Source organism: Conger conger, chromosome 2 (assembly GCF_963514075.1).
Source record: "Conger conger chromosome 2, fConCon1.1, whole genome shotgun sequence".
Lineage (NCBI taxonomy): Eukaryota > Metazoa > Chordata > Actinopteri > Anguilliformes > Congridae > Conger > Conger conger.
This window is the reverse complement of record NC_083761.1, coordinates 47,085,981-47,113,256: the sequence shown is the minus strand read 5'-3', so window position 1 is coordinate 47,113,256 and position 27,276 is coordinate 47,085,981. Positions and strand designations below refer to the sequence as shown.

Below are 27,276 nucleotides of genomic sequence, written 5' to 3'. Positions count from 1 at the left end.
AAAATCATAACTGCAGCAGAGGGAGATACAAACTCCTGGTGGCTGTTTTAGCGATTTCATCTTGCCCCCTCTCTACATCCTCTCAGTTCTCTCCACCCAGCAACACGGGGTGTGTGCAGGACACTTGGGGTGATGGGAGCACCCTCTAAATGACCAGCTCCTATATTAAACAGCCCTCCATGTTAATTTTTATTAACAACAACATTTCTACAAACACAACAGGCGTCACTGATGCCATGTTGTTCAGATTGTCAAGATTAAAGCAAATATATGATATGTGTGAGAAATGATAGCAGCAGTAATATTGATCTAATCTCCTATAGCTCCAGTGGTACTTGCTAGCTGTGGTCTGAAATGTTTAAATAATGGATGAGAAAGGCTCTGATATAAATGCAACCTGCATAAAGCTGTAGTATTGTAAAGAACTGATCTGCAGATAGGCACAGTCCAGAATGCCCTCCAGTCTACCCGAGACGTCTCCTCTGCTGATATATCAAAGATAAATGAAACCAGGTAATTACCAGAATTGCCTTGGCTGAAGACCCCATTTGGAGCAGAACTATTTTCTGAGACCTTTATGCTCACATTTCAAAAAACAATATTAAAAACATGCCATAAGTTGAAATCTATCTCCAGAATATGGCCATGGATGTTTTTGCAAACAGGAGAAAGTACATTTTTTATTGTATATTTTATTATGAAAATATAGGAGACATAATTCCTCCCTAAAATGGATCTACCTCATTGTTATGCATATGCATGAGGGGAAATGCGATGTGCAATACATGCAAAAATGGGAGAGTAATCATTGATAATGTTTAGACAGTACAGATACAACATGACTGTCATTACAATTTTTCAGAAAAAAAAATAACCTCACTCAGGAATATTACTCTCCAAGCATTAGAATTGCAAAATTTTACATCATTAGTTACTTCCACATTCTGCTACTGTGGCAAAAGAGATTTTCCCCTCTGAACGCATAAGCAATCTCAATGAGATGGCAATTAAGTGGTTATGGGGCTTGTCACACAGTGATGTTGGGAAAGTATTTTTCTCTGTTATGTTGGGAGTTTCAGTGGGTTCCTGCACAAGCCAACAGATTCTCATGGTTTTTGTCTCACAGAACAGGGAAATGGTGCTATTTGAACAGTTACCTATAATTTGCATTACACAAGGTAATACTTTATTCAGTTATTGTTTTTCATACATTACATTCTTCATTCCAACTGTGAAGATCAAGAAGACCATAACTTGCTTCACGATTCTTTAGTTGCTTACCTATACTGTAATTTGTAGGAAAGTAAGATAGATTTTACACCATGCGTAAGTTTGCAAAAAGGCAAAGTCATGTGTTCACCTGTTCTACTCTGAACTGCGCTCCGACCCCTATGACCCACTGCCCCTTGTCTACATTCACTAAGAGATAATCACTCACCATAATTATGTTTAATGAGAGCCTGGGGTTGCCTGAGGAACGCGCTTCTGCAAATTGCTCCCAGCGTGGGGCTGGAGTGCTGTTTGTTTAGCGAGAGGGCCAGGGTCAACAGCGCTGGCCCACGGACGCCTTTCAGCAGCCGCGGACATTCAGACTTGTTTGCCGGCTTTTGTCCCGGCCATTACCTAGCCCTGTTTGTCCAAATCGAGATAAGCCCGAGAGCGGCTGGTCTCCTCCCATTGTGTGGAGCTGTTGTCTCTGCGTTACCCTCCACCCACCTCCCACCCCTCTTCTCCATGGCTGATAGTTCTGCTCATCATTTTCCAGGGAGGTTGTGCAGGCAATTAAGCTAATCCATTAACTACTAATTGTCTCCTCCCACCCCACGGCTTGGGCAAACAGGGCAGAGGAGGAGAGGCAGAGGGCCTGGCTCTCTATAAGAGGACAGGACCAGAGAGCAGCCCACCACAGAAGCTTGACTACTGGGGAGCAAGGGGCCACTGCACTGCCTGGAACGTCCGACTGAACACCATCCCTGACCGCTGTGCGCCTCCGTTCTCTCACCCTTCCTACGACCAGCTGGACTTTGCCCCACAGCGTGCGTTCTTCCTCTCCTCCTCCCTCCTTTCGGCTATTTTGGGACCCACTTTTCCCTTGCATCCACTCAGAACAACACGTGGAGATGTCAGTCATCCTCCAGATCCTCCCACTGGCGTTGCTGTGCCTGGGTTTGTCCGTTCCTTCGGCAGAGGGACGCATTTGGGCGTGGATGCTCTCCATCCCCTACAGCCCCCCTGAGGACGTACCCCCTGTCAACAGGGACCTGACATCACCCACCGCTGTCCGGGGATCGTCGGTGAGTCCATCTTGAACTTTGAACTCTCTTCCATCTGCAGAGCAGTGGATTCTGGGCTGGTTCTTTACAGAAAGCCTTTTGAAAGATTTTGAAAGCTGCTTTAGTTTCTTCCCTTATCTGCTCCTATTTGAGTGTGATGTACTGTGTGCACGGTAAAATGCTAATTGTAAATGAACCAGAGTTTATGAGGACAAGAGGGATCAAAATACGCTATCTACATTGATTTCACAGTGAATATTTTACTATGTAGCTATCAATGTGCATGTACCTCCTGTTTGAAAGCCTCTGGATTTCATTATAGAAGAATCCTCTGTATGACTGCTCACAGTATCCATGTTGGAACAGAAAAGGGCAAGAATAAAACCTAGATCCTTCCCACATTATCCAAAAAAAACAATGCTTGCCAGCAATGGCACAGACTTTTAAAAATGATATTTAAGAATCCCTTGTCTGGCTGGACACGTATTTAAACATGCCACAGATAGCAACAGATGCGGTTACATGCTGATGGTGTGCAAATGTTGATATTGAGAGGAGGAAGGTGCTGCCCCATTAATAAACACTGTTTGTTCTACATGTTGCGAATTGGAGGTTCTGCTGTTCCTCAAACATCTTGCTGGCAAAGGAAATTGGGGATCTCCCAAGTGTTCCCAATGTATCATTGTTTTAGCATTCCCCCACCCTTAAATATTCCACTGCATTTGAGCTACAAGGCAGGCTCTAGTCCATACTCACCAGCTGCAGGTATCAAATCAAATGTCATAAATTGACCTGTTGTAATGTCATCCTTTGTCAGGTGGTTTGCGACCATGACCGTGCTTGTGGAAGAGGGCTCTCCTGTGACCGACACTTCGGGCTGTGCGTGCCCCTCAAACAGGCGGGGCAATACTGCCGTCGGGACGCCCAGTGCGTGCGTGGCCTGAGCTGCATGTTTGGAAAATGCCACCGCAGTATTCCAGAAGGACAAGAAGGTAGGGAAATTTACTCACCTGAGACCCAGTCCTCTCGACAAAGCTGACGGCCAGTCATATTGGGGATAGCTCTTGATAGTGCCACGGCAAAAATATGAGACGAAGACAAATGATAACAGTATTTTATAGGCTAAATTTAGAGTCTACTTAACTACACACTGCAAAGTGCGGACATGCCGGTGTGTTCTCCTACTGCAATACTTACCCAATATCTCAGAGGCTTGCATTATAGCTCCTGTTACTCAATTCAAGCATTCATAAGATTAATTAAAGACAAGAAATAAAAACCACATTAAAAAAGTCACAAGAAAGTAGCCACAAAAACTGACTTTTGGTGGGGAGTGTGCCTAGGCCCAGGCATAATTTGAACTAGGCTAGACCACCGAGTCTCCTCTAGAACAAACAGCCAGTCACATGAGCATACTAGCCAGACATGTCTCCCCCACAAACCTACGTGTATGGGAGTGTGGGATACACGCAGACCAAGGATGTAGTTTGACAGAACTTGTGTTGTGTTGTGTCGCTTAGGAGCCAGGTGCAAGGTTGACCGGGACTGTGAGGGCTCAATGTGCTGTGCTCGACACCACGGCGAGCAAGTGTGCAAAAGACGCCTGGTACGCGGGGAGAGCTGCTTCGTGCCCGATGGCGGCCTGGCATTCAGCATCAACCAGATCTGCCCTTGCGACGAGGGGCTCCTGTGCCGCAGCGGCCCCGAGACACCCCGCAGAGAGTGAGTGATTCCCACGCCCCATTCTCATTCTCACCAATCATCTAGTCCTCAGCCATGCACTCGTCATGTGTGAGCACAATGCTTTGAGTTAGAAATGAACATAACTAAGTTTTGTGTCTTTGCTTTGTTTAGGACGGAGTTTGTGTACCGTCATGACGGGACAAGTTGGACGTGCCAAGCGTAGCAGCCCTGATGAAGCCATGAAGCTAATTTAATTTATTCTGTAAATATTGTAAAAATACTGTATAAAAGCACAGATGTTATTTTGATAAAATGTGTAATATTTGTAAATGACAATACATTAACATGTAAATTACTTCTTGTGTAAGCATGCAACTGAAAACAAGGTTTTGCAGGTTATTGTTGTAGGACTGTATGTATCTGCAACTGATATTCATAAAAGTTTGAAATATAGACAAGAATTTGACTTATTTTCTTTTTTGGGTGTTTCTTTGCGATTCACACACATATAATACAATTAAATGCTTCATGGTTTCATGGTTAATTCATGTAGCTGAGACTGTTCTGAAAATGAGCCTTGGCTTGATGGAGAAGATAAAGGCAGACTAATGTTATGAGTTAAAAACTAAGAGGGGGGAGAATCATCCAAAATAGGCTAAGGTCTCTGAGGGTTAAACCAAGTGTGGTGAATGTTTGAAAGCACCAAGGCATAGCTTACGTATCCTACTATTTTCCATCTGGAAAAGATGGTCAACAATGTTCTAAATCACAGATCAGGTGAGCAAATTACATAGGAAGCAGTGTGTAAAAATTCTAGTGGAGCGGTACAAGTCTACAGTAGTACAACTCTTCTCTGTAACACAAAGGGGTATAGCAGGGTTGGAGCATTTAACTGCAGGTGAAGAGATCCTTGGTACAACTTTGAGTGCCTCCCAGTACTCTATTGCAGAGATACCTTAGCTCAAGAAATGTGCCGTCACACAACGTTATGGGTGGCCTGTAGCGTAGTGGTTAAGGTAAAGGACTGGGACACATAAGGTTGGTGGTTCTAATCCTGGTATAACCACAATAAGACCTGCACAGCTGTTTGGCCCTTGAGCAAGGCCCTTCACCCTGCATTGCTCCAGGGGAGGATTGTCCCATGCTTAGTCTAATCAACTGTATGTTGCTCTGGATAAGAGTGTTTGCCAAATGCCAATAATGTAATGTAATTATGTATTAGTTCTCTCTCTGATAACCAATTAAGTAAACCTTAGTATATTGTAGTTCATGTGCACCAGAAACTGACAATTTGTGACCATACTCTCCCTTGCCGGTTTTATGTAGTAATTATGCCGATTCTGTGTAGTACCTGAATCATGAATGTTTTAGTTTTTTGTTCATATATTTTTGCAGCCAATTCAGCTGTCCCTATTTCCATGATGACAGTTTGACTGAACTTCTTGGAACAGAACAGCCTTAATGACCCTTTTTTGTATTATATCATGGAAAAGTTATAATGAATATTACACATGAAAGAAAAAGAAAGAAAAACACCAATTGGACAACTCTTCAAGTGCAGATGAATTCATTTATTTTTCCAATGGAATTATGATTGACTCCTTATTATTCCTGTCCTCAATTATCACAGAGCTGAGTGAGTTGCCAAAAACAACAGAGCCATGAAACCCTATACCTGTAATATTTGGTCTAATGAGGTAGTGGCCAATACCAGTGGAACAATCTATAGAGAGACAAACATCAGGATGGTTTGTTTCAAACCAAGTGTATTTTCTAGAAACCATAAATACTTTCTTCAAAGATTGCATTAGGAATCACATTTTTTATTTAGGAAATATCTCTCCAGCGGTCAGTTTTTTTCAGCCTCCTAATCTGCACATAGCATTAAATCAGAAGCATAAGGGATTTATGCAATGACCTGCAATATGTTGTCATGGTGGCACTGCGTCAAATTAAATAAACTAAGAATTAAGTGAACTTTTTAAAGAATATAGCACATGCTCAACATTAAGAAGAAAAAAACCTATTTAATTTTATAAATCGCAAGCATTTTTTAAGTCAAATTGAGGGGAAAACATGAAATGTACAACATGTAATTATTCACTTTGATGCTTAATAGAGAAAACTCAAGAAAATCACCCCTTAACTGTTTTGATAATATGATTAATTTCTATTTAAAGACATTATCATTACGATTTGCAACTGAGTTTGAGTGAATGAACATTTACCATTGTCTTACTGCCGCCTATTGGCCAAGGAAGGTAAATATGGGAGTAACCAGATCTCGATGAGATAAATTAGTAATGGCACATCGCACACTATGCTAAACTACTGATCACGCTCAGATTAGATCGTATTTCCAAAACTCAAATCGCATCCTGCTTCAAAAGTATTTAAGGTTCTATCCATATACTGTATATTTCATTTCCAGTTAATTGTTTAGCATTGAATTATACTCTTAGTACAGCAGACTTCACCCTGAAGCCTTCAATTGGCTTCACTTTCTCTATGAGTTTAATTTTTCATTCAGCTTTGTTTTAAGTGAATCATACCAGCAAAATAACATTAAATACTAACTGAATATGTAATTCTCCAAACATGCTGAATAGTGTATTTAATTAAAACACAGAGGGGGAGACTGTATTTAGAAAATTGTGAATAAATAGGATTGGATATGCAGGACACTGAAGGAGAGGCAATCACAAAATAATCTGAAGTGAAGTTTCACACACAAACTGAAATCCCTCTTCACAGAGCCTCTGTTCTGGTGTATACTGTAAGGAGCAGATAAACAGCAAAGCTGTTTGCAGGGAACAAAGGGAGAAATTCAAATCAATGCAATATGGGAACCAGCTCAATGTTCATAAATTATATGGGTTAGAAATGTGTGTGGAATGTTAAAGGAGCACATGGGACCCAAACATGAGGGGGTATAGCTCAGTGGTAGAGCATTTGACTGCAGATCAAGAGGTCCCCGGTTCAAATCCAGGTGCCCCCTCAGGCCACACAGCCAACCATTTTAGTTCAAGTTCCGCATGCATTGCCTGCTCTTGAGAATGAAGTAAAATCTACTGGAAAATCAAGAATGAAAGTAATCGTCATTTCATAGAATCCTCTGGCCAACCAATGATCGGCCAGTTTCCACTGGAGCTAGAACATGGTGAGATTGTATGCGAGGGATAGTCACCATAGTTTCCACAGTAAAAAAAGGAGTTCTGTGGTGGTTAGGCCTGGGACCGTACGTAAGCTATCAAACATCTAAAGAATTCCACTTAACACTTAAGAGCTTCGATAAGAGTGTAATCAGTCTTTGCTTAAAGTGGTTGGTAAAACATATTTATTAAGCAGCTAATTTCTCTGAGAAACATTAAGTCTTGAAATATTATCAAGAGTAAGACTTAAATGTGTTTTTGTGACAATCACCAGTGCCTGAAACAAAAAGATCATGATGATGTCATCAATTATTGAAATTACAAAGAGGAAGAAACAATCAGCTTTTGGTCAATGTTTTCTGTTGCTATAAAAACATTGTTGACTAATGTTCGGGGAAGGTTGAAACTAAAAAAATATAATAAAATAAAATTTAGCCGCACATTTATTTATTTTTAAGACACATTTGTTTCATATTGAACATCAATTAATGTAGTTATACATTATATTCAGTTGGGAGGTCCAGCACCTAAACCTCTAAACATAGTGGCAGAGGTAGTGCTCTGCATCCTGGAAAAAAACAATGCTACACTCAGTGGAGTTGGTGACCGTCAGGATGCCATATTATTCAAAATGCAGATCATATTAAAGTTGGTAATCAATTGTAAAATAATTACTCCAAATAACTCAAAAGGGTTGAGTATTTACTCAATACTCAAAATGATTGTATTGCTAATCACAAGAAAAACAAACTTAAAATGGTAAGTAATATTTTCTAGAAATGCAGAAAACAACACCATATTGTCCCTTCATGTCGACCTGTAGAGGAACTCCCAACACCACTGCTTCCAGGCCCATCTGGCAACAGCAAGCCTTGGGATCCTGCACTCTATGCCTACTGAAAAGTTAAGGAAGCCTCTGGAGCTCTCTAAAGCACACGTCAGGTTAAGAGTATGTAAGGCCCCTGGAGTATGTAAGGCCTTTACTGCTGTAACATATAAGGCTTGGTAAAAAAAATAAATGGGAGACCTTTCTGTGAACTATTTTAATCCAATACACTCAACACGTGTTAAATGCGGAGTGATTATTGGTTGACCAGACTTCACCAAGGCTGTTTTAATAACAAACAAAAAAAGTTGAGCATAGCAACGCATCTAATGTTTAATCATATCTTTGCATTCACATTTTTTAATGTGTCAGAAAACTGTGAGGAAAATAGGAACTATAGTGAGAAGAGAAAGGAAGGACAAGATGTATTTTAACTCAAGTGAAAAGAACGATCTGTGTAGCCGTAGCTATTTTGTTTTTAATTTAGCCTACGTCGAGACGCCTGGGAGACCCAGTTGAGCCGAGGTGTGCCGGTCCATAGCCCAGTTCAAGGACTATACAAGTATAAATATTTGTTATCTTTGTCTAACCTAACGGATCGTCTCAATTTCTGGACGACTTTGGATTGACGGTCCTGTGGAGCTGGATTCGAATAACCAATCACGTGAAGGGCATTGCACAATTTCCAAAGCCTTGACTGCATGAGTAAAGCTTTGCCTTCTCCAACAGAGATTACATTACATTACATTAATGGCATAATGGCATTTCTTCTACGGCGCATATGCATGTGAATGATTTATTTTATTTTCTTGTCAATTTCGTAAGCTGAGAATTAGAAGGTTATAACTGACATTTTCGACAGAAATTCGTGTCATAGATACGAGCACTAAATACATTTGCGAAATTTAATACAAAAATGCTGTTTAAAACTATGAAATGCTAAATGTTAAAGCCCATTCATTTTGGAATCTTTGAACCTCACTTTCTCAAAACTACGCACATAGAACCTTCTAATTCTCAGCTTAGTACAGTCAAATTCGAATGCAAATTCTTTGACTCTGCGTCGTTTATCTGCTGCTTGATTGCTGCTGCTTTAATTTTTCACGTTTCCCTTATGTGACACTCGGGTTTTCTTGTGTTTGAGTTTATCTTTGGTTTTTACACTTCTACAGAGAAATGGCGAACTTCAACACAATAGAGCTAGTATCCCGACCTCTCATCACCCTAACGAGTCAAAGTAGTAATATTGGCCTGTTGTACGAGTGTGGGCTACATTCCGCTTTATTTCAGGCTCAGTTTATTTGAACGCTAATTGCTTTTGAACTGCGGTCTGCTGGCAGAGTGCGCTAAGTCAAAGGGAATTTGATAAATCCTTTGTATTCTTAAATGTGAGTGAACATACACTGAAGATTATTTACTTTGAGCGGCTTGATACATACGGTGAAGATACACTGTTCGTGGCTTCAGCAGGCCCGTGGCACCGCCTCCATTCATCTTAAATCGAACGCGAGGGGCCGCCCCTGCAAGGCATGTAGCGATAGCTCGCGGGGCGATATGAGAACCAGCTCAATGGACACAAATGAGATGGGTCATTGGGAAGTGGTGAGCAATGTTAAAAGACCATCAACAACCAGACCCTCAGGGGGTAGAGCTAACTAAATTAAGTATGTCGTTATACGTGACTTATTTAGCTTACGAGAACGGGGAAAGTTATTTTTATGGTAAATTGAACAGATCTAGACATATGCTCGTTTTGGGTAGAGATAGCCGGTCGATAGCAAGATGTAGTTGGCAGCATTCAGCCTCTGAGTCACATGTTGTTTTGTTGGAAACAAAGAGAGAAATTCAAATCAGCTGAAGTAATGCAATATGAGAACCAGCTCAATGGACACAAATGAGATGGGTCATTGGGAAGTGGTGAGCAATGTTAAAAGACCACCAACAACCAGGCGCTAAGGGGGTAGAGCTCAGTGGTTGAGCATTTGACTGTAGATCAAGAAGTCCCCGGTTTGAATCGGGGTGCTCCCTACAGCTCTGCACGTGGGCCAGACTATGCAGAATTAGAATGTAGTTTACATACAAAAGGACTCCATAAACATACAATACCAAGATAAAAAATGGCAACACCAAGCAGCTCAAGGAGTTTTTAGAATAACAAATACAAGCAGACAAGCAAAGTATTGGACATGTTACCAGAGTATCATAGTAATGACTAAGCATGTTTGCTCTAGAATATCTGCCCTTGGCAAATCAAGCATGTAGAAAACCTACTGTAAAACCTGCCCGCTGGTTTATTTGCACGGGGTGACAACGTAAAAGCAGTTTGCAGCACATCTTAAAACACTTTTAATGTGTCTGTTGTATGGAGACATTCTGGTCACTATAACATAGGCAATTACTTCACATAGCCTTTGTTTGCTAAGAGCAAAGAGGGAAATGATCAACAACCCAGGTCCATGGGGGTGTAGCTCAGTGGTAGTGCATTTGACTGCAGATCGGTTCAAATCCGGGTGCCCCCTCAGTCCTTGTTGGGAACTTTCTAAATTCTGTATGTGGACTTGCCGAATAACTGCCCGTTTATTGGCAAGTGGTGTCAAAATCGTGCAACCTTTCTACAAAGGACAAACTTTTATTTTCTTGTACATAAACATATTACATTACATTAATGGCATTTGGCAGACGCTCTTATCCAGAGTGACGTACAGTTGATGAGACTAAGCAGAGACAGTCCTCCCCTGGAGCAATGCAGGGTGAAGGGCCTTGCTTAAGGGCCCAATGGCTTAACAAGACAGAGGAAAGCAAGTGAACGGTTGGAATGTTGCTGGTTTGCATGTAAAAAAGCACCACAAGAAATAATATGCGGCACGGACCAGTTTTGCCCATTCAGCCACTGCTGCTGCTATCTCTAAGGCATGTCTGCTGCTGCATGGGGCACCCAGACAATGAAACAGATGAGGGCTGACAGAATAGAGACACACAGGCATGGTTTAGGTTGAGGTGGTGACCCTGCTGGTGCTGCCCCTGCTCAAGGACCGCAGTGCCACCGTCCAAGTGTTCGTGCTGGGGCTGGGGACTCAGCAAGCCCCATCTGCATCCACACAGACCGGTGAGGAGACTTAGCCAGCCAGCACATGAGACTTCATCCTGTCAAGACTGGCAGAGAGACTGGAGAGAGGAAACAGGACATGGACATTAGTGTCCAGGAAATAGGTGTAGCTGTATGGAGACATCCGGGTCACTGAAACCAAGGCAAGTACTTCACAGAGCCTTTGTTTGCAAAGAACAAACACAGAAATGATCACTGGCAAAATTCCATGCGGGTATAGCTCAGTGGTAGAGCATTTTTCTGCAGATCAAGAGGTCCCCGGTTCAAATCCGGGTGCCCCCTCAGCCCTTTTTGGCAACTTTTTAAATTCTGCATGTGGGCATTAACTGGCCCTGTTGATCGGCAAGTAGTGCTGGCCCTGCTCAAGGACCACAGTGCCACCTTCCAAGCATTCGTACTGGGGCTGGGGACTCAGCAAGCCCTATCTGCATCCACACAGACCGGGGAGGAGCCTTAGCCAGCCAGCACGAGACCTCATCCAATCAAGACTGGCAGAGAGACTGGAGAGAGGAAACAGGACATGGACGTGAGTGCGATGCTGCGCTCATCAAGAGCTGCTCAAAAGCCACTGTGGACGGGGGACAGGGTTTGCACTTTTTGAGAGTTTATTTGATTCCGATACACCAGAAAAGCTCAGTAAAGCATAGAAAAATATTTGAGTGTAAAACTACTGCGCATTTGTCCCAGGTCTGCTGCAGAGGCAGCGGGGAAGCTCAGGGACACTCACCCCTCCCCGGTGACGGCGCAGCAGGCCTGGATGTGCCACGAGTGGCCTGTGATGGAGCTGAGAGTCAGGCACTGGGAAATCTCCGCCACGGTCATTGAGTCCTTCATGTCCTGCTTGTTGGCAAGAACCAGGACTGCAGCAGACTGCAGGTCCTGTCAGGTCCCCCGACACAACAGTTAGCGTGGGATTTTACACATCAACACTGGGACAATGCAAACAGGCAGCACATCATACAAGAAGTGCTGGAGAAAAAGCTTTGCAGCTGGCTTTCCAGAAGCAGCTCAAGGAGTTTTTAGATTAACAAATACAAGTAGACAAGCAAAGTATTGGGCAGAAGTGAACACAGACACATGTTACCAGAGTATCATAGTAATGACTAAGCATGTTCGTTCCATAATATCTGCCCTTGGCAAATCAAGCATGTAGAAAACCTACTGTAAAACCTGCCATGCTGGTTTATTTGCATGGGGTGACAACGTAAAAGCAGTTTGCAGCACATCTTAAAACACTTTGAATGTGTCTGTTGTATGGAGACATTCTGGTCACTGTAACATAGGCTATTACTTCACATAGCCTTTGTTTGCAAAGAACAAAGAAGGAAATGATCATCAGTCACACCCGAAGGGGGTATAGCTCAGTGGTAGAGCATTTGACTGCAGATCAAGAGGTCCCCGGTTCAAATCCGGGTGCCCCCTCAGCCCTTGTTGGCAACTTTTTAAATTCTGCATGCGGGCATTAACTGCCCCTGTTTATCGGCGAGTGGTGCTGGCCCTGCTCAAGGGCCGCAGTGCCACCTTCCGAGCCTTCGTGCTGGGGCTGGGGACTCAGCAAGCCCTATCTGCATCCACACAGACCGGGGAGGAGCCTTAGCCAGCCAGCACATGAGAATTCATCCAATCGAGACTGGAGAGAGGAAACAGGACATGGACGTGAGTGCGATGCTGCGCTCATCAAGAGCTGCTCAACGGCCACTGTGGAGCAGACCTGGGTCAAATACGTAATCATTGTAGATACTTTTCTGGGCTCGATTGATCTTGCCTGGAGCAACTGAGCCAACCAAGAGGACCAGAAGGCGGGGTTTGCACTTTTTGAGAGTTTATTTGATTCCGATACACCAGAAAAGCTCAGTAAAGCATAGAAAAATATTTGAGTGTAAAACTACTGCGCATTTGTCCCAGGTCTGCTGCAGAGGCAGCGGGGAAGCTCAGGGACACTCACCCCTCCCCGGTGAGGGCGCAGCAGGCCTGGATGTGCCACGAGTGGCCTGTGATGGAGCTGAGAGTCAGGCACTGGGAAATCTCCGCCACGGTCATCGAGTCCTTCATGTCCTGCTTGTTGGCAAGAACCAGGACTGCAGCAGACTGCAGGTCCTGTCAGGTCCCCCGACACAACAGTTAGCGTGGGATTTTACACATCAACACTGGGACAATGCAAACAGGCAGCACATCATACAAGAAGTGCTGGAGAAAAAGATTTGCAGCTGGCTTTCCAGAAGCAGCTCAAGGAGTTTTTAGATTAACAAATACAAGCAAAGTAGACAAGCAAAGTATTGGGCAGAAGTGAACACAGACACATGTTACCAGAGTATCATAGTAATGACTAAGCATGTTCGTTCCATAATATCTGCCCTTGGCAAATCAAGCACGTAGAAAACCTACTGTAAAACCTGCCATGCTGGTTTATTTGCATGGGGTGACAACGTAAAAGCAGTTTGCAGCACATCTTAAAACACTTTGAATGTGTCTGTTGTATGGAGACATTCTGGTCACTGTAACATAGGCTATTACTTCACATAGCCTTTGTTTGCAAAGAACAAAGAAGGAAATGATCATCGGTCACACCCGAAGGGGGTATGGCTCAGTGGTAGAGCATTTGACTGCAGATCAAGAGGTCCCCGGTTCAAATCCGGGTGCCCCCTCAGCCCTTGTTGGCAACTTTTTAAATTCTGCATGCGGGCATTAACTGCCCCTGTTTATCGGCGAGTGGTACTGGCCCTGCTCAAGGGCCGCAGTGCCACCTTCCGAGCCTTCGTGCTGGGGCTGGGGACTCAGCAAGCCCTATCTGCATCCACACAGACCGGGGAGGAGCCTTAGCCAGCCAACACATGAGAATTCATCAGATCGAGACTGGAGAGAGGAAACAGGACATGGACGTTAGTGCGATGCTGCGCTCATCAAGAGCTGCTCAACGGCCACTGTGGAGCAGACCTGGGTCAAATACGTAATCATTGTAGATACTTTTCTGGGCTCGATTGATCTTGCCTGGAGCAACTGAGCCAACCAAGAGGACCAGAAGGCGGGGTTTGCACTTTTTGAGAGTTTATTTGATTCCGATACACCAGAAAAGCTCAGTAAAGCATAGAAAAATATTTGAGTGTAAAACTACTGCGCATTTGTCCCAGGTCTGCTGCAGAGGCAGCGGGGAAGCTCAGGGACACTCACCCCTCCCCGGTGACGGCGCAGCAGGCCTGGATGTGCCACGAGTGGCCTGTGATGGAGCTGAGAGTCAGGCACTGGGAAATCTCCGCCACGGTCATCGAGTCCTTCATGTCCTGCTTGTTGGCAAGAACCAGTACTGCAGCAGACTGCAGGTCCTGTCAGGTCCCCCGACACAACAGTTAGCGTGGGATTTTACACATCAACACTGGGACAATGCAAACAGGCAGCAGATCATACAAGAAGTGCTGGAGAAAAAGCTTTGCAGCTGGCTTTCCAGAAGCAGCTCAAGGAGTTTTTAGATTAACAAATACAAGTAGACAAGCAAAGTATTGGGCAGAAGTGAACACAGACACATGTTACCAGAGTATCATAGTAATGACTAAGCATGTTCGTTCCATAATATCTGCCCTTGGCAAATCAAGCATGTAGAAAACCTACTGTAAAACCTGCCATGCTGGTTTATTTGCATGGGGTGACAACGTAAAAGCAGTTTGCAGCACATCTTAAAACACTTTGAATGTGTCTGTTGTATGGAGACATTCTGGTCACTGTAACATAGGCTATTACTTCACATAGCCTTTGTTTGCAAAGAACAAAGAAGGAAATGATCATCGGTCACACCCGAAGGGGGTATAGCTCAGTGGTAGAGCATTTGACTGCAGATCAAGAGGTCCCCGGTTCAAATCCGGGTGCCCCCTCAGCCCTTGTTGGCAACTTTTTAAATTCTGCATGCGGGCATTAACTGCCCCTGTTTATCGGCGAGTGGTGCTGGCCCTGCTCAAGGGCCGCAGTGCCACCTTCCGAGCCTTCGTGCTGGGGCTGGGGACTCAGCAAGCCCTATCTGCATCCACACAGACCGGGGAGGAGCCTTAGCCAGCCAGCACATGAGACTTCATCCAATCGAGACTGGAGAGAGGAAACAGGACATGGACGTTCGTGCGATGCTGCGCTCATCAAGAGCTGCTCAACGGCCACTGTGGAGCAGACCTGGGTCAAATACGTAATCATTGTAGATACTTTTCTGGGCTCGATTGATCTTGCCTGGAGCAACTGAGCCAACCAAGAGGACCAGAAGGCGGGGTTTGCACTTTTTGAGAGTTTATTTGATTCCGATACACCAGAAAAGCTCAGTAAAGCATAGAAAAATATTTGAGTGTAAAACTACTGCGCATTTGTCCCAGGTCTGCTGCAGAGGCAGCGGGGAAGCTCAGGGACACTCACCCCTCCCCGGTGAGGGCGCAGCAGGCCTGGATGTGCCACGAGTGGCCTGTGATGGAGCTGAGAGTCAGGCACTGGGAAATCTCCGCCACGGTCATCGAGTCCTTCATGTCCTGCTTGTTGGCAAGAACCAGGACTGCAGCAGACTGCAGGTCCTGTCAGGTCCCCCGACACAACAGTTAGCGTGGGATTTTACACATCAACACTGGGACAATGCAAACAGGCAGCACATCATACAAGAAGTGCTGGAGAAAAAGCTTTGCAGCTGGCTTTCCAGAAGCAGCTCAAGGAGTTTTTAGATTAACAAATACAAGCAAAGTAGACAAGCAAAGTATTGGGCAGAAGTGAACACAGACACATGTTACCAGAGTATCATAGTAATGACTAAGCATGTTCGTTCCATAATATCTGCCCTTGGCAAATCAAGCACGTAGAAAACCTACTGTAAAACCTGCCATGCTGGTTTATTTGCATGGGGTGACAACGTAAAAGCAGTTTGCAGCACATCTTAAAACACTTTGAATGTGTCTGTTGTATGGAGACATTCTGGTCACTGTAACATAGGCTATTACTTCACATAGCCTTTGTTTGCAAAGAACAAAGAAGGAAATGATCATTGGTCACACCCGAAGGGGGTATAGCTCAGTGGTAGAGCATTTGACTGCAGATCAAGAGGTCCCCGGTTCAAATCCGGGTGCCCCCTCAGCCCTTGTTGGCAACTTTTTAAATTCTGCATGCGGGCATTAACTGCCCCTGTTTATCGGCGAGTGGTGCTGGCCCTGCTCAAGGGCCGCAGTGCCACCTTCCGAGCCTTCGTGCTGGGGCTGGGGACTCAGCAAGCCCTATCTGCATCCACACAGACCGGGGAGGAGCCATAGCCAGCCAGCACATGAGAATTCATCCAATCGAGACTGGAGAGAGGAAGCAGGACATGGACGTTAGTGCGATGCTGCGCTCATCAAGAGCTGCTCAACGGCCACTGTGGAGCAGACCTGGGTCAAATACGTAATCATTGTAGATACTTTTCGGGGCTCGATTGATCTTGCCTGGAGCAACTGAGCCAACCAAGAGGACCAGAAGGCGGGGTTTGCACTTTTTGAGAGTTTATTTGATTCCGATACACCAGAAAAGCTCAGTAAAGCATAGAAAAATATTTGAGTGTAAAACTACTGCGCATTTGTCCCAGGTCTGCTGCAGAGGCAGCGGGGAAGCTCAGGGACACTCACCCCTCCCCGGTGACGGCGCAGCAGGCCTGGATGTGCCACGAGTGGCCTGTGATGGAGCTGAGAGTCAGGCACTGGGAAATCTCCGCCACGGTCATCGAGTCCTTCATGTCCTGCTTGTTGGCAAGAACCAGGACTGCAGCAGACTGCAGGTCCTGTCAGGTCCCCCGACACAACAGTTAGCGTGGGATTTTACACATCAACACTGGGACAATGCAAACAGGCAGCACATCATACAAGAAGTGCTGGAGAAAAAGCTTTGCAGCTGGCTTTCCAGAAGCAGCTCAAGGAGTTTTTAGATTAACAAATACAAGTAGACAAGCAAAGTATTGGGCAGAAGTGAACACAGACACATGTTACCAGAGTATCATAGTAATGACTAAGCATGTTCGTTCCATAATATCTGCCCTTGGCAAATCAAGCATGTAGAAAACCTACTGTAAAACCTGCCATGCTGGTTTATTTGCATGGGGTGACAACGTAAAAGCAGTTGGCAGCACATCTTAAAACACTTTGAATGTGTCTGTTGTATGGAGACATTCTGGTCACTGTAACATAGGCTATTACTTCACATAGCCTTTGTTTGCAAAGAACAAAGAAGGAAATGATCATCGGTCACACCCGAAGGGGGTATAGCTCAGTGGTAGAGCATTTGACTGCAGATCAAGAGGTCCCCGGTTCAAATCCGGGTGCCCCCTCAGCCCTTGTTGGCAACTTTTTAAATTCTGCATGCGGGCATTAACTGCCCCTGTTTATCGGCGAGTGGTGCTGGCCCTGCTCAAGGGCCGCAGTGCCACCTTCCGAGCCTTCGTGCTGGGGCTGGGGACTCAGCAAGCCCTATCTGCATCCACACAGACCGGGGAGGAGCCTTAGCCAGCCAGCACATGAGAATTCATCCAATCGAGACTGGAGAGAGGAAACAGGACATGGACATTAGTGCGATGCTGCGCTCATTAAGAGCTGCTCAACGGCCACTGTGGAGCAGACCTGGGTCAAATACGTAATCATTGTAGATACTTTTCGGGGCTCGATTGATCTTGCCTGGAGCAACTGAGCCAACCAAGAGGACCAGAAGGCGGGGTTTGCACTTTTTGAGAGTTTATTTGATTCCGATACACCAGAAAAGCTCAGTAAAGCATAGAAAAATATTTGAGTGTAAAACTACTGCGCATTTGTCCCAGGTCTGCTGCAGAGGCAGCGGGGAAGCTCAGGGACACTCACCCCTCCCCGGTGACGGCGCAGCAGGCCTGGATGTGCCACGAGTGGCCTGTGATGGAGCTGAGAGTCAGGCACTGGGAAATCTCCGCCACGGTCATCGAGTCCTTCATGTCCTGCTTGTTGGCAAGAACCAGGACTGCAGCAGACTGCAGGTCCTGTCAGGTCCCCCGACACAACAGTTAGCGTGGGATTTTACACATCAACACTGGGACAATGCAAACAGGCAGCACATCATACAAGAAGTGCTGGAGAAAAAGCTTTGCAGCTGGCTTTTCAGAAGCAGCTCAAGGAGTTTTTAGATTAACAAATACAAGTAGACAAGCAAAGTATTGGGCAGAAGTGAACACAGACACATGTTACTAGAGTATCATAGTAATGACTAAGCATGTTCGTTCCATAATATCTGCCCTTGGCAAATCAAGTATGTAGAAAACCTACTGTAAAACCTGCCATGCTGGTTTATTTGCATGGGGTGACAACGTAAAAGCAGTTTGCAGCACATCTTAAAACACTTTGAATGTGTCTGTTGTATGGAGACATTCTGGTCACTGTAACATAGGCTATTACTTCACATAGCCTTTGTTTGCAAAGAACAAAGAAGGAAATGATCATTGGTCACACCCGAAGGGGGTATAGCTCAGTGGTAGAGCATTTGACTGCAGATCAAGAGGTCCCCGGTTCAAATCCGGGTGCCCCCTCAGCCCTTGTTGGCAACTTTTTAAATTCTGCATGCGGGCATTAACTGCCCCTGTTTATCGGCGAGTGGTGCTGGCCCTGCTCAAGGGCCGCAGTGCCACCTTCCGAGCCTTCGTGCTGGGGCTGGGGACTCAGCAAGCCCTATCTGCATCCACACAGACCGGGGAGGAGCCATAGCCAGCCAGCACATGAGAATTCATCCAATCGAGACTGGAGAGAGGAAACAGGACATGGACGTTAGTGCGATGCTGCGCTCATCAAGAGCTGCTCAACGGCCACTGTGGAGCAGACCTGGGTCAAATACGTAATCATTGTAGATACTTTTCGGGGCTCGATTGATCTTGCCTGGAGCAACTGAGCCAACCAAGAGGACCAGAAGGCGGGGTTTGCACTTTTTGAGAGTTTATTTGATTCCGATACACCAGAAAAGCTCAGTAAAGCATAGAAAAATATTTGAGTGTAAAACTACTGCGCATTTGTCCCAGGTCTGCTGCAGAGGCAGCGGGGAAGCTCAGGGACACTCACCCCTCCCCGGTGAGGGCGCAGCAGGCCTGGATGTGCCACGAGTGGCCTGTGATGGAGCTGAGAGTCAGGCACTGGGAAATCTCCGCCACGGTCATCGAGTCCTTCATGTCCTGCTTGTTGGCAAGAACCAGGACTGCAGCAGACTGCAGGTCCTGTCAGGTCCCCCGACACAACAGTTAGCGTGGGATTTTACACATCAACACTGGGACAATGCAAACAGGCAGCACATCATACAAGAAGTGCTGGAGAAAAAGCTTTGCAGCTGGCTTTCCAGAAGCAGCTCAAGGAGTTTTTAGATTAACAAATACAAGTAGACAAGCAAAGTATTGGGCAGAAGTGAACACAGACACATGTTACCAGAGTATCATAGTAATGACTAAGCATGTTCGTTCCATAATATCTGCCCTTGGCAAATCAAGCATGTAGAAAACCTACTGTAAAACCTGCCATGCTGGTTTATTTGCATGGGGTGACAACGTAAAAGCAGTTTGCAGCACATCTTAAAACACTTTGAATGTGTCTGTTGTATGGAGACATTCTGGTCACTGTAACATAGGCTATTACTTCACATAGCCTTTGTTTGCAAAGAACAAAGAAGGAAATGATCATCGGTCACACCCGAAGGGGGTATAGCTCAGTGGTAGAGCATTTGACTGCAGATCAAGAGGTCCCCGGTTCAAATCCGGGTGCCCCCTCAGCCCTTGTTGGCAACTTTTTAAATTCTGCATGCGGGCATTAACTGCCCCTGTTTATCGGCGAGTGGTGCTGGCCCTGCTCAAGGGCCGCAGTGCCACCTTCCGAGCCTTCGTGCTGGGGCTGGGGACTCAGCAAGCCCTATCTGCATCCACACAGACCGGGGAGGAGCCATAGCCAGCCAGCTCATGAGAATTCATCCAATCGAGACTGGAGAGAGGAAACAGGACATGGACGTTAGTGCGATGCTGCGCTCATTAAGAGCTGCTCAACGGCCACTGTGGAGCAGACCTGGGTCAAATACGTAATCATTGTAGATACTTTTCGGGGCTCGATTGATCTTGCCTGGAGCAACTGAGCCAACCAAGAGGACCAGAAGGCGGGGTTTGCACTTTTTGAGAGTTTATTTGATTCCGATACACCAGAAAAGCTCAGTAAAGCATAGAAAAATATTTGAGTGTAAAACTACTGCGCATTTGTCCCAGGTCTGCTGCAGAGGCAGCGGGGAAGCTCAGGGACACTCACCCCTCCCCGGTGACGGCGCAGCAGGCCTGGATGTGCCACGAGTGGCCTGTGATGGAGCTGAGAGTCAGGCACTGGGAAATCTCCGCCACGGTCATCGAGTCCTTCATGTCCTGCTTGTTGGCAAGAACCAGGACTGCAGCAGACTGCAGGTCCTGTCAGGTCCCCCGACACAACAGTTAGCGTGGGATTTTACACATCAACACTGGGACAATGCAAACAGGCAGCACATCATACAAGAAGTGCTGGAGAAAAAGCTTTGCAGCTGGCTTTCCAGAAGCAGCTCAAGGAGTTTTTAGATTAACAAATACAAGTAGACAAGCAAAGTATTGGGCAGAAGTGAACACAGACACATGTTACCAGAGTATCATAGTAATGACTAAGCATGTTCGTTCCATAATATCTGCCCTTGGCAAATCAAGCATGTAGAAAACCTACTGTAAAACCTGCCATGCTGGTTTATTTGCATGGGGTGACAACGTAAAAGCAGTTGGCAGCACATCTTAAAACACTTTGAATGTGTCTGTTGTATGGAGACATTCTGGTCACTGTAACATAGGCTATTACTTCACATAGCCTTTGTTTGCAAAGAACAAAGAAGGAAATGATCATCGGTCACACCCGAAGGGGGTATAGCTCAGTGGTAGAGCATTTGACTGCAGATCAAGAGGTCCCCGGTTCAAATCCGGGTGCCCCCTCAGCCCTTGTTGGCAACTTTTTAAATTCTGCATGCGGGCATTAACTGCCCCTGTTTATCGGCGAGTGGTGCTGGCCCTGCTCAAGGGCCGCAGTGCCACCTTCCGAGCCTTCGTGCTGGGGCTGGGGACTCAGCAAGCCCTATCTGCATCCACACAGACCGGGGAGGAGCCTTAGCCAGCCAGCACATGAGAATTCATCCAATCGAGACTGGAGAGAGGAAACAGGACATGGACGTTAGTGCGATGCTGCGCTCATCAAGAGCTGCTCAACGGCCACTGTGGAGCAGACCTGGGTCAAATACGTAATCATTGTAGATACTTTTCTGGGCTCGATTGATCTTGCCTGGAGCAACTGAGCCAACCAAGAGGACCAGAAGGCGGGGTTTGCACTTTTTGAGAGTTTATTTGATTCCGATACACCAGAAAAGCTCAGTAAAGCATAGAAAAATATTTGAGTGTAAAACTACTGCGCATTTGTCCCAGGTCTGCTGCAGAGGCAGCGGGGAAGCTCAGGGACACTCACCCCTCCCCGGTGAGGGCGCAGCAGGCCTGGATGTGCCACGAGTGGCCTGTGATGGAGCTGAGAGTCAGGCACTGGGAAATCTCCGCCACGGTCATCGAGTCCTTCATGTCCTGCTTGTTGGCAAGAACCAGGACTGCAGCAGACTGCAGGTCCTGTCAGGTCCCCCGACACAACAGTTAGCGTGGGATTTTACACATCAACACTGGGACAATGCAAACAGGCAGCACATCATACAAGAAGTGCTGGAGAAAAAGCTTTGCAGCTGGCTTTCCAGAAGCAGCTCAAGGAGTTTTTAGATTAACAAATACAAGTAGACAAGCAAAGTATTGGGCAGAAGTGAACACAGACACATGTTACCAGAGTATCATAGTAATGACTAAGCATGTTCGTTCCATAATATCTGCCCTTGGCAAATCAAGCATGTAGAAAACCTACTGTAAAACCTGCCATGCTGGTTTATTTGCATGGGGTGACAACGTAAAAGCAGTTGGCAGCACATCTTAAAACACTTTGAATGTGTCTGTTGTATGGAGACATTCTGGTCACTGTAACATAGGCTATTACTTCACATAGCCTTTGTTTGCAAAGAACAAAGAAGGAAATGATCATCGGTCACACCCGAAGGGGGTATAGCTCAGTGGTAGAGCATTTGACTGCAGATCAAGAGGTCCCCGGTTCAAATCCGGGTGCCCCCTCAGCCCTTGTTGGCAACTTTTTAAATTCTGCATGCGGGCATTAACTGCCCCTGTTTATCGGCGAGTGGTGCTGGCCCTGCTCAAGGGCCGCAGTGCCACCTTCCGAGCCTTCGTGCTGGGGCTGGGGACTCAGCAAGCCCTATCTGCATCCACACAGACCGGGGAGGAGCCATAGCCAGCCAGCACATGAGAATTCATCCAATCGAGACTGGAGAGAGGAAACAGGACATGGACGTTAGTGCGATGCTGCGCTCATCAAGAGCTGCTCAACGGCCACTGTGGAGCAGACCTGGGTCAAATACGTAATCATTGTAGATACTTTTCGGGGCTCGATTGATCTTGCCTGGAGCAACTGAGCCAACCAAGAGGACCAGAAGGCGGGGTTAGCACTTTTTGAGAGTTTATTTGATTCCGATACACCAGAAAAGCTCAGTAAAGCATAGAAAAATATTTGAGTGTAAAACTACTGCGCATTTGTCCCAGGTCTGCTGCAGAGGCAGCGGGGAAGCTCAGGGACACTCACCCCTCCCCGGTGAGGGCGCAGCAGGCCTGGATGTGCCACGAGTGGCCTGTGATGGAGCTGAGAGTCAGGCACTGGGAAATCTCCGCCACGGTCATCGAGTCCTTCATGTCCTGCTTGTTGGCAAGAACCAGGACTGCAGCAGACTGCAGGTCCTGTCAGGTCCCCCGACACAACAGTTAGCGTGGGATTTTACACATCAACACTGGGACAATGCAAACAGGCAGCACATCATACAAGAAGTGCTGGAGAAAAAGCTTTGCAGCTGGCTTTCCAGAAGCAGCTCAAGGAGTTTTTAGATTAACAAATACAAGCAAAGTAGACAAGCAAAGTATTGGGCAGAAGTGAACACAGACACATGTTACCAGAGTATCATAGTAATGACTAAGCATGTTCGTTCCATAATATCTGCCCTTGGCAAATCAAGCATGTAGAAAACCTACTGTAAAACCTGCCATGCTGGTTTATTTGCATGGGGTGACAACGTAAAAGCAGTTTGCAGCACATCTTAAAACACTTTGAATGTGTCTGTTGTATGGAGACATTCTGGTCACTGTAACATAGGCTATTACTTCACATAGCCTTTGTTTGCAAAGAACAAAGAAGGAAATGATCATTAGTCACACCCGAAGGGGGTATAGCTCAGTGGTAGAGCATTTGACTGCAGATCAAGAGGTCCCCGGTTCAAATCCGGGTGCCCCCTCAGCCCTTGTTGGCAACTTTTTAAATTCTGCATGCGGGCATTAACTGCCCCTGTTTATCGGCGAGTGGTGCTGGCCCTGCTCAAGGGCCGCAGTGCCACCTTCCGAGCCTTCGTGCTGGGGCTGGGGACTCAGCAAGCCCTATCTGCATCCACACAGACCGGGGAGGAGCCTTAGCCAGCCAGCTCATGAGAATTCATCCAATCGAGACTGGAGAGAGGAAACAGGACATGGACGTTAGTGCGATGCTGCGCTCATTAAGAGCTGCTCAACGGCCACTGTGGAGCAGACCTGGGTCAAATACGTAATCATTGTAGATACTTTTCGGGGCTCGATTGATCTTGCCTGGAGCAACTGAGCCAACCAAGAGGACCAGAAGGCGGGGTTAGCACTTTTTGAGAGTTTATTTGATTCCGATACACCAGAAAAGCTCAGTAAAGCATAGAAAAATATTTGAGTGTAAAACTACTGCGCATTTGTCCCAGGTCTGCTGCAGAGGCAGCGGGGAAGCTCAGGGACACTCACCCCTCCCCGGTGACGGCGCAGCAGGCCTGGATGTGCCACGAGTGGCCTGTGATGGAGCTGAGAGTCAGGCACTGGGAAATCTCCGCCACGGTCATCGAGTCCTTCATGTCCTGCTTGTTGGCAAGAACCAGGACTGCAGCAGACTGCAGGTCCTGTCAGGTCCCCCGACACAACAGTTAGCGTGGGATTTTACACATCAACACTGGGACAATGCAAACAGGCAGCACATCATACAAGAAGTGCTGGAGAAAAAGCTTTGCAGCTGGCTTTCCAGAAGCAGCTCAAGGAGTTTTTAGATTAACAAATACAAGTAGACAAGCAAAGTATTGGGCAGAAGTGAACACAGACACATGTTACCAGAGTATCATAGTAATGACTAAGCATGTTCGTTCCATAATATCTGCCCTTGGCAAATCAAGCATGTAGAAAACCTACTGTAAAACCTGCCATGCTGGTTTATTTGCATGGGGTGACAACGTAAAAGCAGTTGGCAGCACATCTTAAAACACTTTGAATGTGTCTGTTGTATGGAGACATTCTGGTCACTGTAACATAGGCTATTACTTCACATAGCCTTTGTTTGCAAAGAACAAAGAAGGAAATGATCATCGGTCACACCCGAAGGGGGTATAGCTCAGTGGTAGAGCATTTGACTGCAGATCAAGAGGTCCCCGGTTCAAATCCGGGTGCCCCCTCAGCCCTTGTTGGCAACTTTTTAAATTCTGCATGCGGGCATTAACTGCCCCTGTTTATCGGCGAGTGGTGCTGGCCCTGCTCAAGGGCCGCAGTGCCACCTTCCGAGCCTTCGTGCTGGGGCTGGGGACTCAGCAAGCCCTATCTGCATCCACACAGACCGGGGAGGAGCCTTAGCCAGCCAGCACATGAGAATTCATCCAATCGAGACTGGAGAGAGGAAACAGGACATGGACGTTAGTGCGATGCTGCGCTCATCAAGAGCTGCTCAACGGCCACTGTGGAGCAGACCTGGGTCAAATACGTAATCATTGTAGATACTTTTCTGGGCTCGATTGATCTTGCCTGGAGCAACTGAGCCAACCAAGAGGACCAGAAGGCGGGGTTTGCACTTTTTGAGAGTTTATTTGATTCCGATACACCAGAAAAGCTCAGTAAAGCATAGAAAAATATTTGAGTGTAAAACTACTGCGCATTTGTCCCAGGTCTGCTGCAGAGGCAGCGGGGAAGCTCAGGGACACTCACCCCTCCCCGGTGAGGGCGCAGCAGGCCTGGATGTGCCACGAGTGGCCTGTGATGGAGCTGAGAGTCAGGCACTGGGAAATCTCCGCCACGGTCATCGAGTCCTTCATGTCCTGCTTGTTGGCAAGAACCAGGACTGCAGCAGACTGCAGGTCCTGTCAGGTCCCCCGACACAACAGTTAGCGTGGGATTTTACACATCAACACTGGGACAATGCAAACAGGCAGCACATCATACAAGAAGTGCTGGAGAAAAAGCTTTGCAGCTGGCTTTCCAGAAGCAGCTCAAGGAGTTTTTAGATTAACAAATACAAGTAGACAAGCAAAGTATTGGGCAGAAGTGAACACAGACACATGTTACCAGAGTATCATAGTAATGACTAAGCATGTTCGTTCCATAATATCTGCCCTTGGCAAATCAAGCATGTAGAAAACCTACTGTAAAACCTGCCATGCTGGTTTATTTGCATGGGGTGACAACGTAAAAGCAGTTGGCAGCACATCTTAAAACACTTTGAATGTGTCTGTTGTATGGAGACATTCTGGTCACTGTAACATAGGCTATTACTTCACATAGCCTTTGTTTGCAAAGAACAAAGAAGGAAATGATCATCGGTCACACACGAAGGGGGTATAGCTCAGTGGTAGAGCATTTGACTGCAGATCAAGAGGTCCCCGGTTCAAATCCGGGTGCCCCCTCATCCCTTGTTGGCAACTTTTTAAATTCTGCATGCGGGCATTAACTGCCCCTGTTTATCGGCGAGTGGTGCTGGCCCTGCTCAAGGGCCGCAGTGCCACCTTCCGAGCCTTCGTGCTGGGGCTGGGGACTCAGCAAGCCCTATCTGCATCCACACAGACCGGGGAGGAGCCTTAGCCAGCCAGCACATGAGACTTCATCCAATCGAGACTGGAGAGAGGAAACAGGACATGGACGTTAGTGCGATGCTGCGCTCATCAAGAGCTGCTCAACGGCCACTGTAGAGCAGACCTGGGTCAAATACGTAATCATTGTAGATACTTTTCTGGGCTCGATTGATCTTGCCTGGAGCAACTGAGCCAACCAAGAGGACCAGAAGGCGGGGTTTGCACTTTTTGAGAGTTTATTTGATTCCGATACACCAGAAAAGCTCAGTAAAGCATAGAAAAATATTTGAGTGTAAAACTACTGCGCATTTGTCCCAGGTCTGCTGCAGAGGCAGCGGGGAAGCTCAGGGACACTCACCCCTCCCCGGTGAGGGCGCAGCAGGCCTGGATGTGCCACGAGTGGCCTGTGATGGAGCTGAGAGTCAGGCACTGGGAAATCTCCGCCACGGTCATCGAGTCCTTCATGTCCTGCTTGTTGGCAAGAACCAGGACTGCAGCAGACTGCAGGTCCTGTCAGGTCCCCCGACACAACAGTTAGCGTGGGATTTTACACATCAACACTGGGACAATGCAAACAGGCAGCACATCATACAAGAAGTGCTGGAGAAAAAGCTTTGCAGCTGGCTTTCCAGAAGCAGCTCAAGGAGTTTTTAGATTAACAAATACAAGCAAAGTAGACAAGCAAAGTATTGGGCAGAAGTGAACACAGACACATGTTACCAGAGTATCATAGTAATGACTAAGCATGTTCGTTCCATAATATCTGCCCTTGGCAAATCAAGCATGTAGAAAACCTACTGTAAAACCTGCCATGCTGGTTTATTTGCATGGGGTGACAACGTAAAAGCAGTTTGCAGCACATCTTAAAACACTTTGAATGTGTCTGTTGTATGGAGACATTCTGGTCACTGTAACATAGGCTATTACTTCACATAGCCTTTGTTTGCAAAGAACAAAGAAGGAAATGATCATTAGTCACACCCGAAGGGGGTATAGCTCAGTGGTAGAGCATTTGACTGCAGATCAAGAGGTCCCCGGTTCAAATCCGGGTGCCCCCTCAGCCCTTGTTGGCAACTTTTAAAATTCTGCATGCGGGCATTAACTGCCCCTGTTTATCGGCGAGTGGTGCTGGCCCTGCTCAAGGGCCGCAGTGCCACCTTCCGAGCCTTCGTGCTGGGGCTGGGGACTCAGCAAGCCCTATCTGCATCCACACAGACCGGGGAGGAGCCTTAGCCA

At 46.5% G+C, this 27,276-nt stretch overlaps 1 protein-coding gene and 15 non-coding genes across 16 annotated transcripts in view; all 16 read left to right on the top strand.

The window, feature by feature from the left end:
• The window catches only part of LOC133122662 (dickkopf-related protein 3-like), a 5,819-nt gene extending 1,472 nt beyond the window's left edge, over window positions 1–4,347 (top strand). The window contains exons 1-5 of the mRNA XM_061232747.1: window positions 1–513; window positions 1,841–2,294; window positions 3,091–3,265; window positions 3,794–3,995; window positions 4,128–4,347. The exon at window positions 1–513 is cut by the window's left edge and continues 1,472 nt beyond it. Coding sequence (XP_061088731.1) covers window positions 2,121–2,294; window positions 3,091–3,265; window positions 3,794–3,995; window positions 4,128–4,179 — 603 coding nt within the window. The 5' untranslated portion in view covers window positions 1–513; window positions 1,841–2,120 and the 3' untranslated portion in view covers window positions 4,180–4,347. The remainder of the gene's footprint in view (window positions 514–1,840; window positions 2,295–3,090; window positions 3,266–3,793; window positions 3,996–4,127) is intronic.
• A 2,535-nt stretch (window positions 4,348–6,882) lies between these two features.
• Window positions 6,883–6,954, top strand: trnac-gca (transfer RNA cysteine (anticodon GCA)). Its single transcript has one exon. It is a non-coding gene; the product is annotated as a tRNA-Cys (tRNA).
• Window positions 6,955–11,250: 4,296 nt separating this feature from the next.
• trnac-gca (transfer RNA cysteine (anticodon GCA)) lies at window positions 11,251–11,322 on the top strand. The gene has a single exon. It is a non-coding gene; the product is annotated as a tRNA-Cys (tRNA).
• A 1,068-nt stretch (window positions 11,323–12,390) lies between these two features.
• Window positions 12,391–12,462, top strand: trnac-gca (transfer RNA cysteine (anticodon GCA)). The gene has a single exon. It is a non-coding gene; the product is annotated as a tRNA-Cys (tRNA).
• A 1,151-nt stretch (window positions 12,463–13,613) lies between these two features.
• trnac-gca (transfer RNA cysteine (anticodon GCA)) lies at window positions 13,614–13,685 on the top strand. The gene has a single exon. It is a non-coding gene; the product is annotated as a tRNA-Cys (tRNA).
• Window positions 13,686–14,831: 1,146 nt separating this feature from the next.
• trnac-gca (transfer RNA cysteine (anticodon GCA)) lies at window positions 14,832–14,903 on the top strand. The gene has a single exon. It is a non-coding gene; the product is annotated as a tRNA-Cys (tRNA).
• A 1,151-nt stretch (window positions 14,904–16,054) lies between these two features.
• trnac-gca (transfer RNA cysteine (anticodon GCA)) lies at window positions 16,055–16,126 on the top strand. Its single transcript has one exon. It is a non-coding gene; the product is annotated as a tRNA-Cys (tRNA).
• Window positions 16,127–17,272: 1,146 nt separating this feature from the next.
• trnac-gca (transfer RNA cysteine (anticodon GCA)) lies at window positions 17,273–17,344 on the top strand. Its single transcript has one exon. It is a non-coding gene; the product is annotated as a tRNA-Cys (tRNA).
• Window positions 17,345–18,490: 1,146 nt separating this feature from the next.
• trnac-gca (transfer RNA cysteine (anticodon GCA)) lies at window positions 18,491–18,562 on the top strand. Its single transcript has one exon. It is a non-coding gene; the product is annotated as a tRNA-Cys (tRNA).
• A 1,146-nt stretch (window positions 18,563–19,708) lies between these two features.
• trnac-gca (transfer RNA cysteine (anticodon GCA)) lies at window positions 19,709–19,780 on the top strand. Its single transcript has one exon. It is a non-coding gene; the product is annotated as a tRNA-Cys (tRNA).
• Window positions 19,781–20,926: 1,146 nt separating this feature from the next.
• trnac-gca (transfer RNA cysteine (anticodon GCA)) lies at window positions 20,927–20,998 on the top strand. The gene has a single exon. It is a non-coding gene; the product is annotated as a tRNA-Cys (tRNA).
• Window positions 20,999–22,144: 1,146 nt separating this feature from the next.
• trnac-gca (transfer RNA cysteine (anticodon GCA)) lies at window positions 22,145–22,216 on the top strand. The gene has a single exon. It is a non-coding gene; the product is annotated as a tRNA-Cys (tRNA).
• A 1,151-nt stretch (window positions 22,217–23,367) lies between these two features.
• On the top strand, window positions 23,368–23,439 carry trnac-gca (transfer RNA cysteine (anticodon GCA)). The gene has a single exon. It is a non-coding gene; the product is annotated as a tRNA-Cys (tRNA).
• Window positions 23,440–24,585: 1,146 nt separating this feature from the next.
• On the top strand, window positions 24,586–24,657 carry trnac-gca (transfer RNA cysteine (anticodon GCA)). Its single transcript has one exon. It is a non-coding gene; the product is annotated as a tRNA-Cys (tRNA).
• Window positions 24,658–25,803: 1,146 nt separating this feature from the next.
• Window positions 25,804–25,875, top strand: trnac-gca (transfer RNA cysteine (anticodon GCA)). Its single transcript has one exon. It is a non-coding gene; the product is annotated as a tRNA-Cys (tRNA).
• A 1,151-nt stretch (window positions 25,876–27,026) lies between these two features.
• trnac-gca (transfer RNA cysteine (anticodon GCA)) lies at window positions 27,027–27,098 on the top strand. The gene has a single exon. It is a non-coding gene; the product is annotated as a tRNA-Cys (tRNA).
• The last annotated feature ends 178 nt before the right edge of the window (window positions 27,099–27,276 follow it).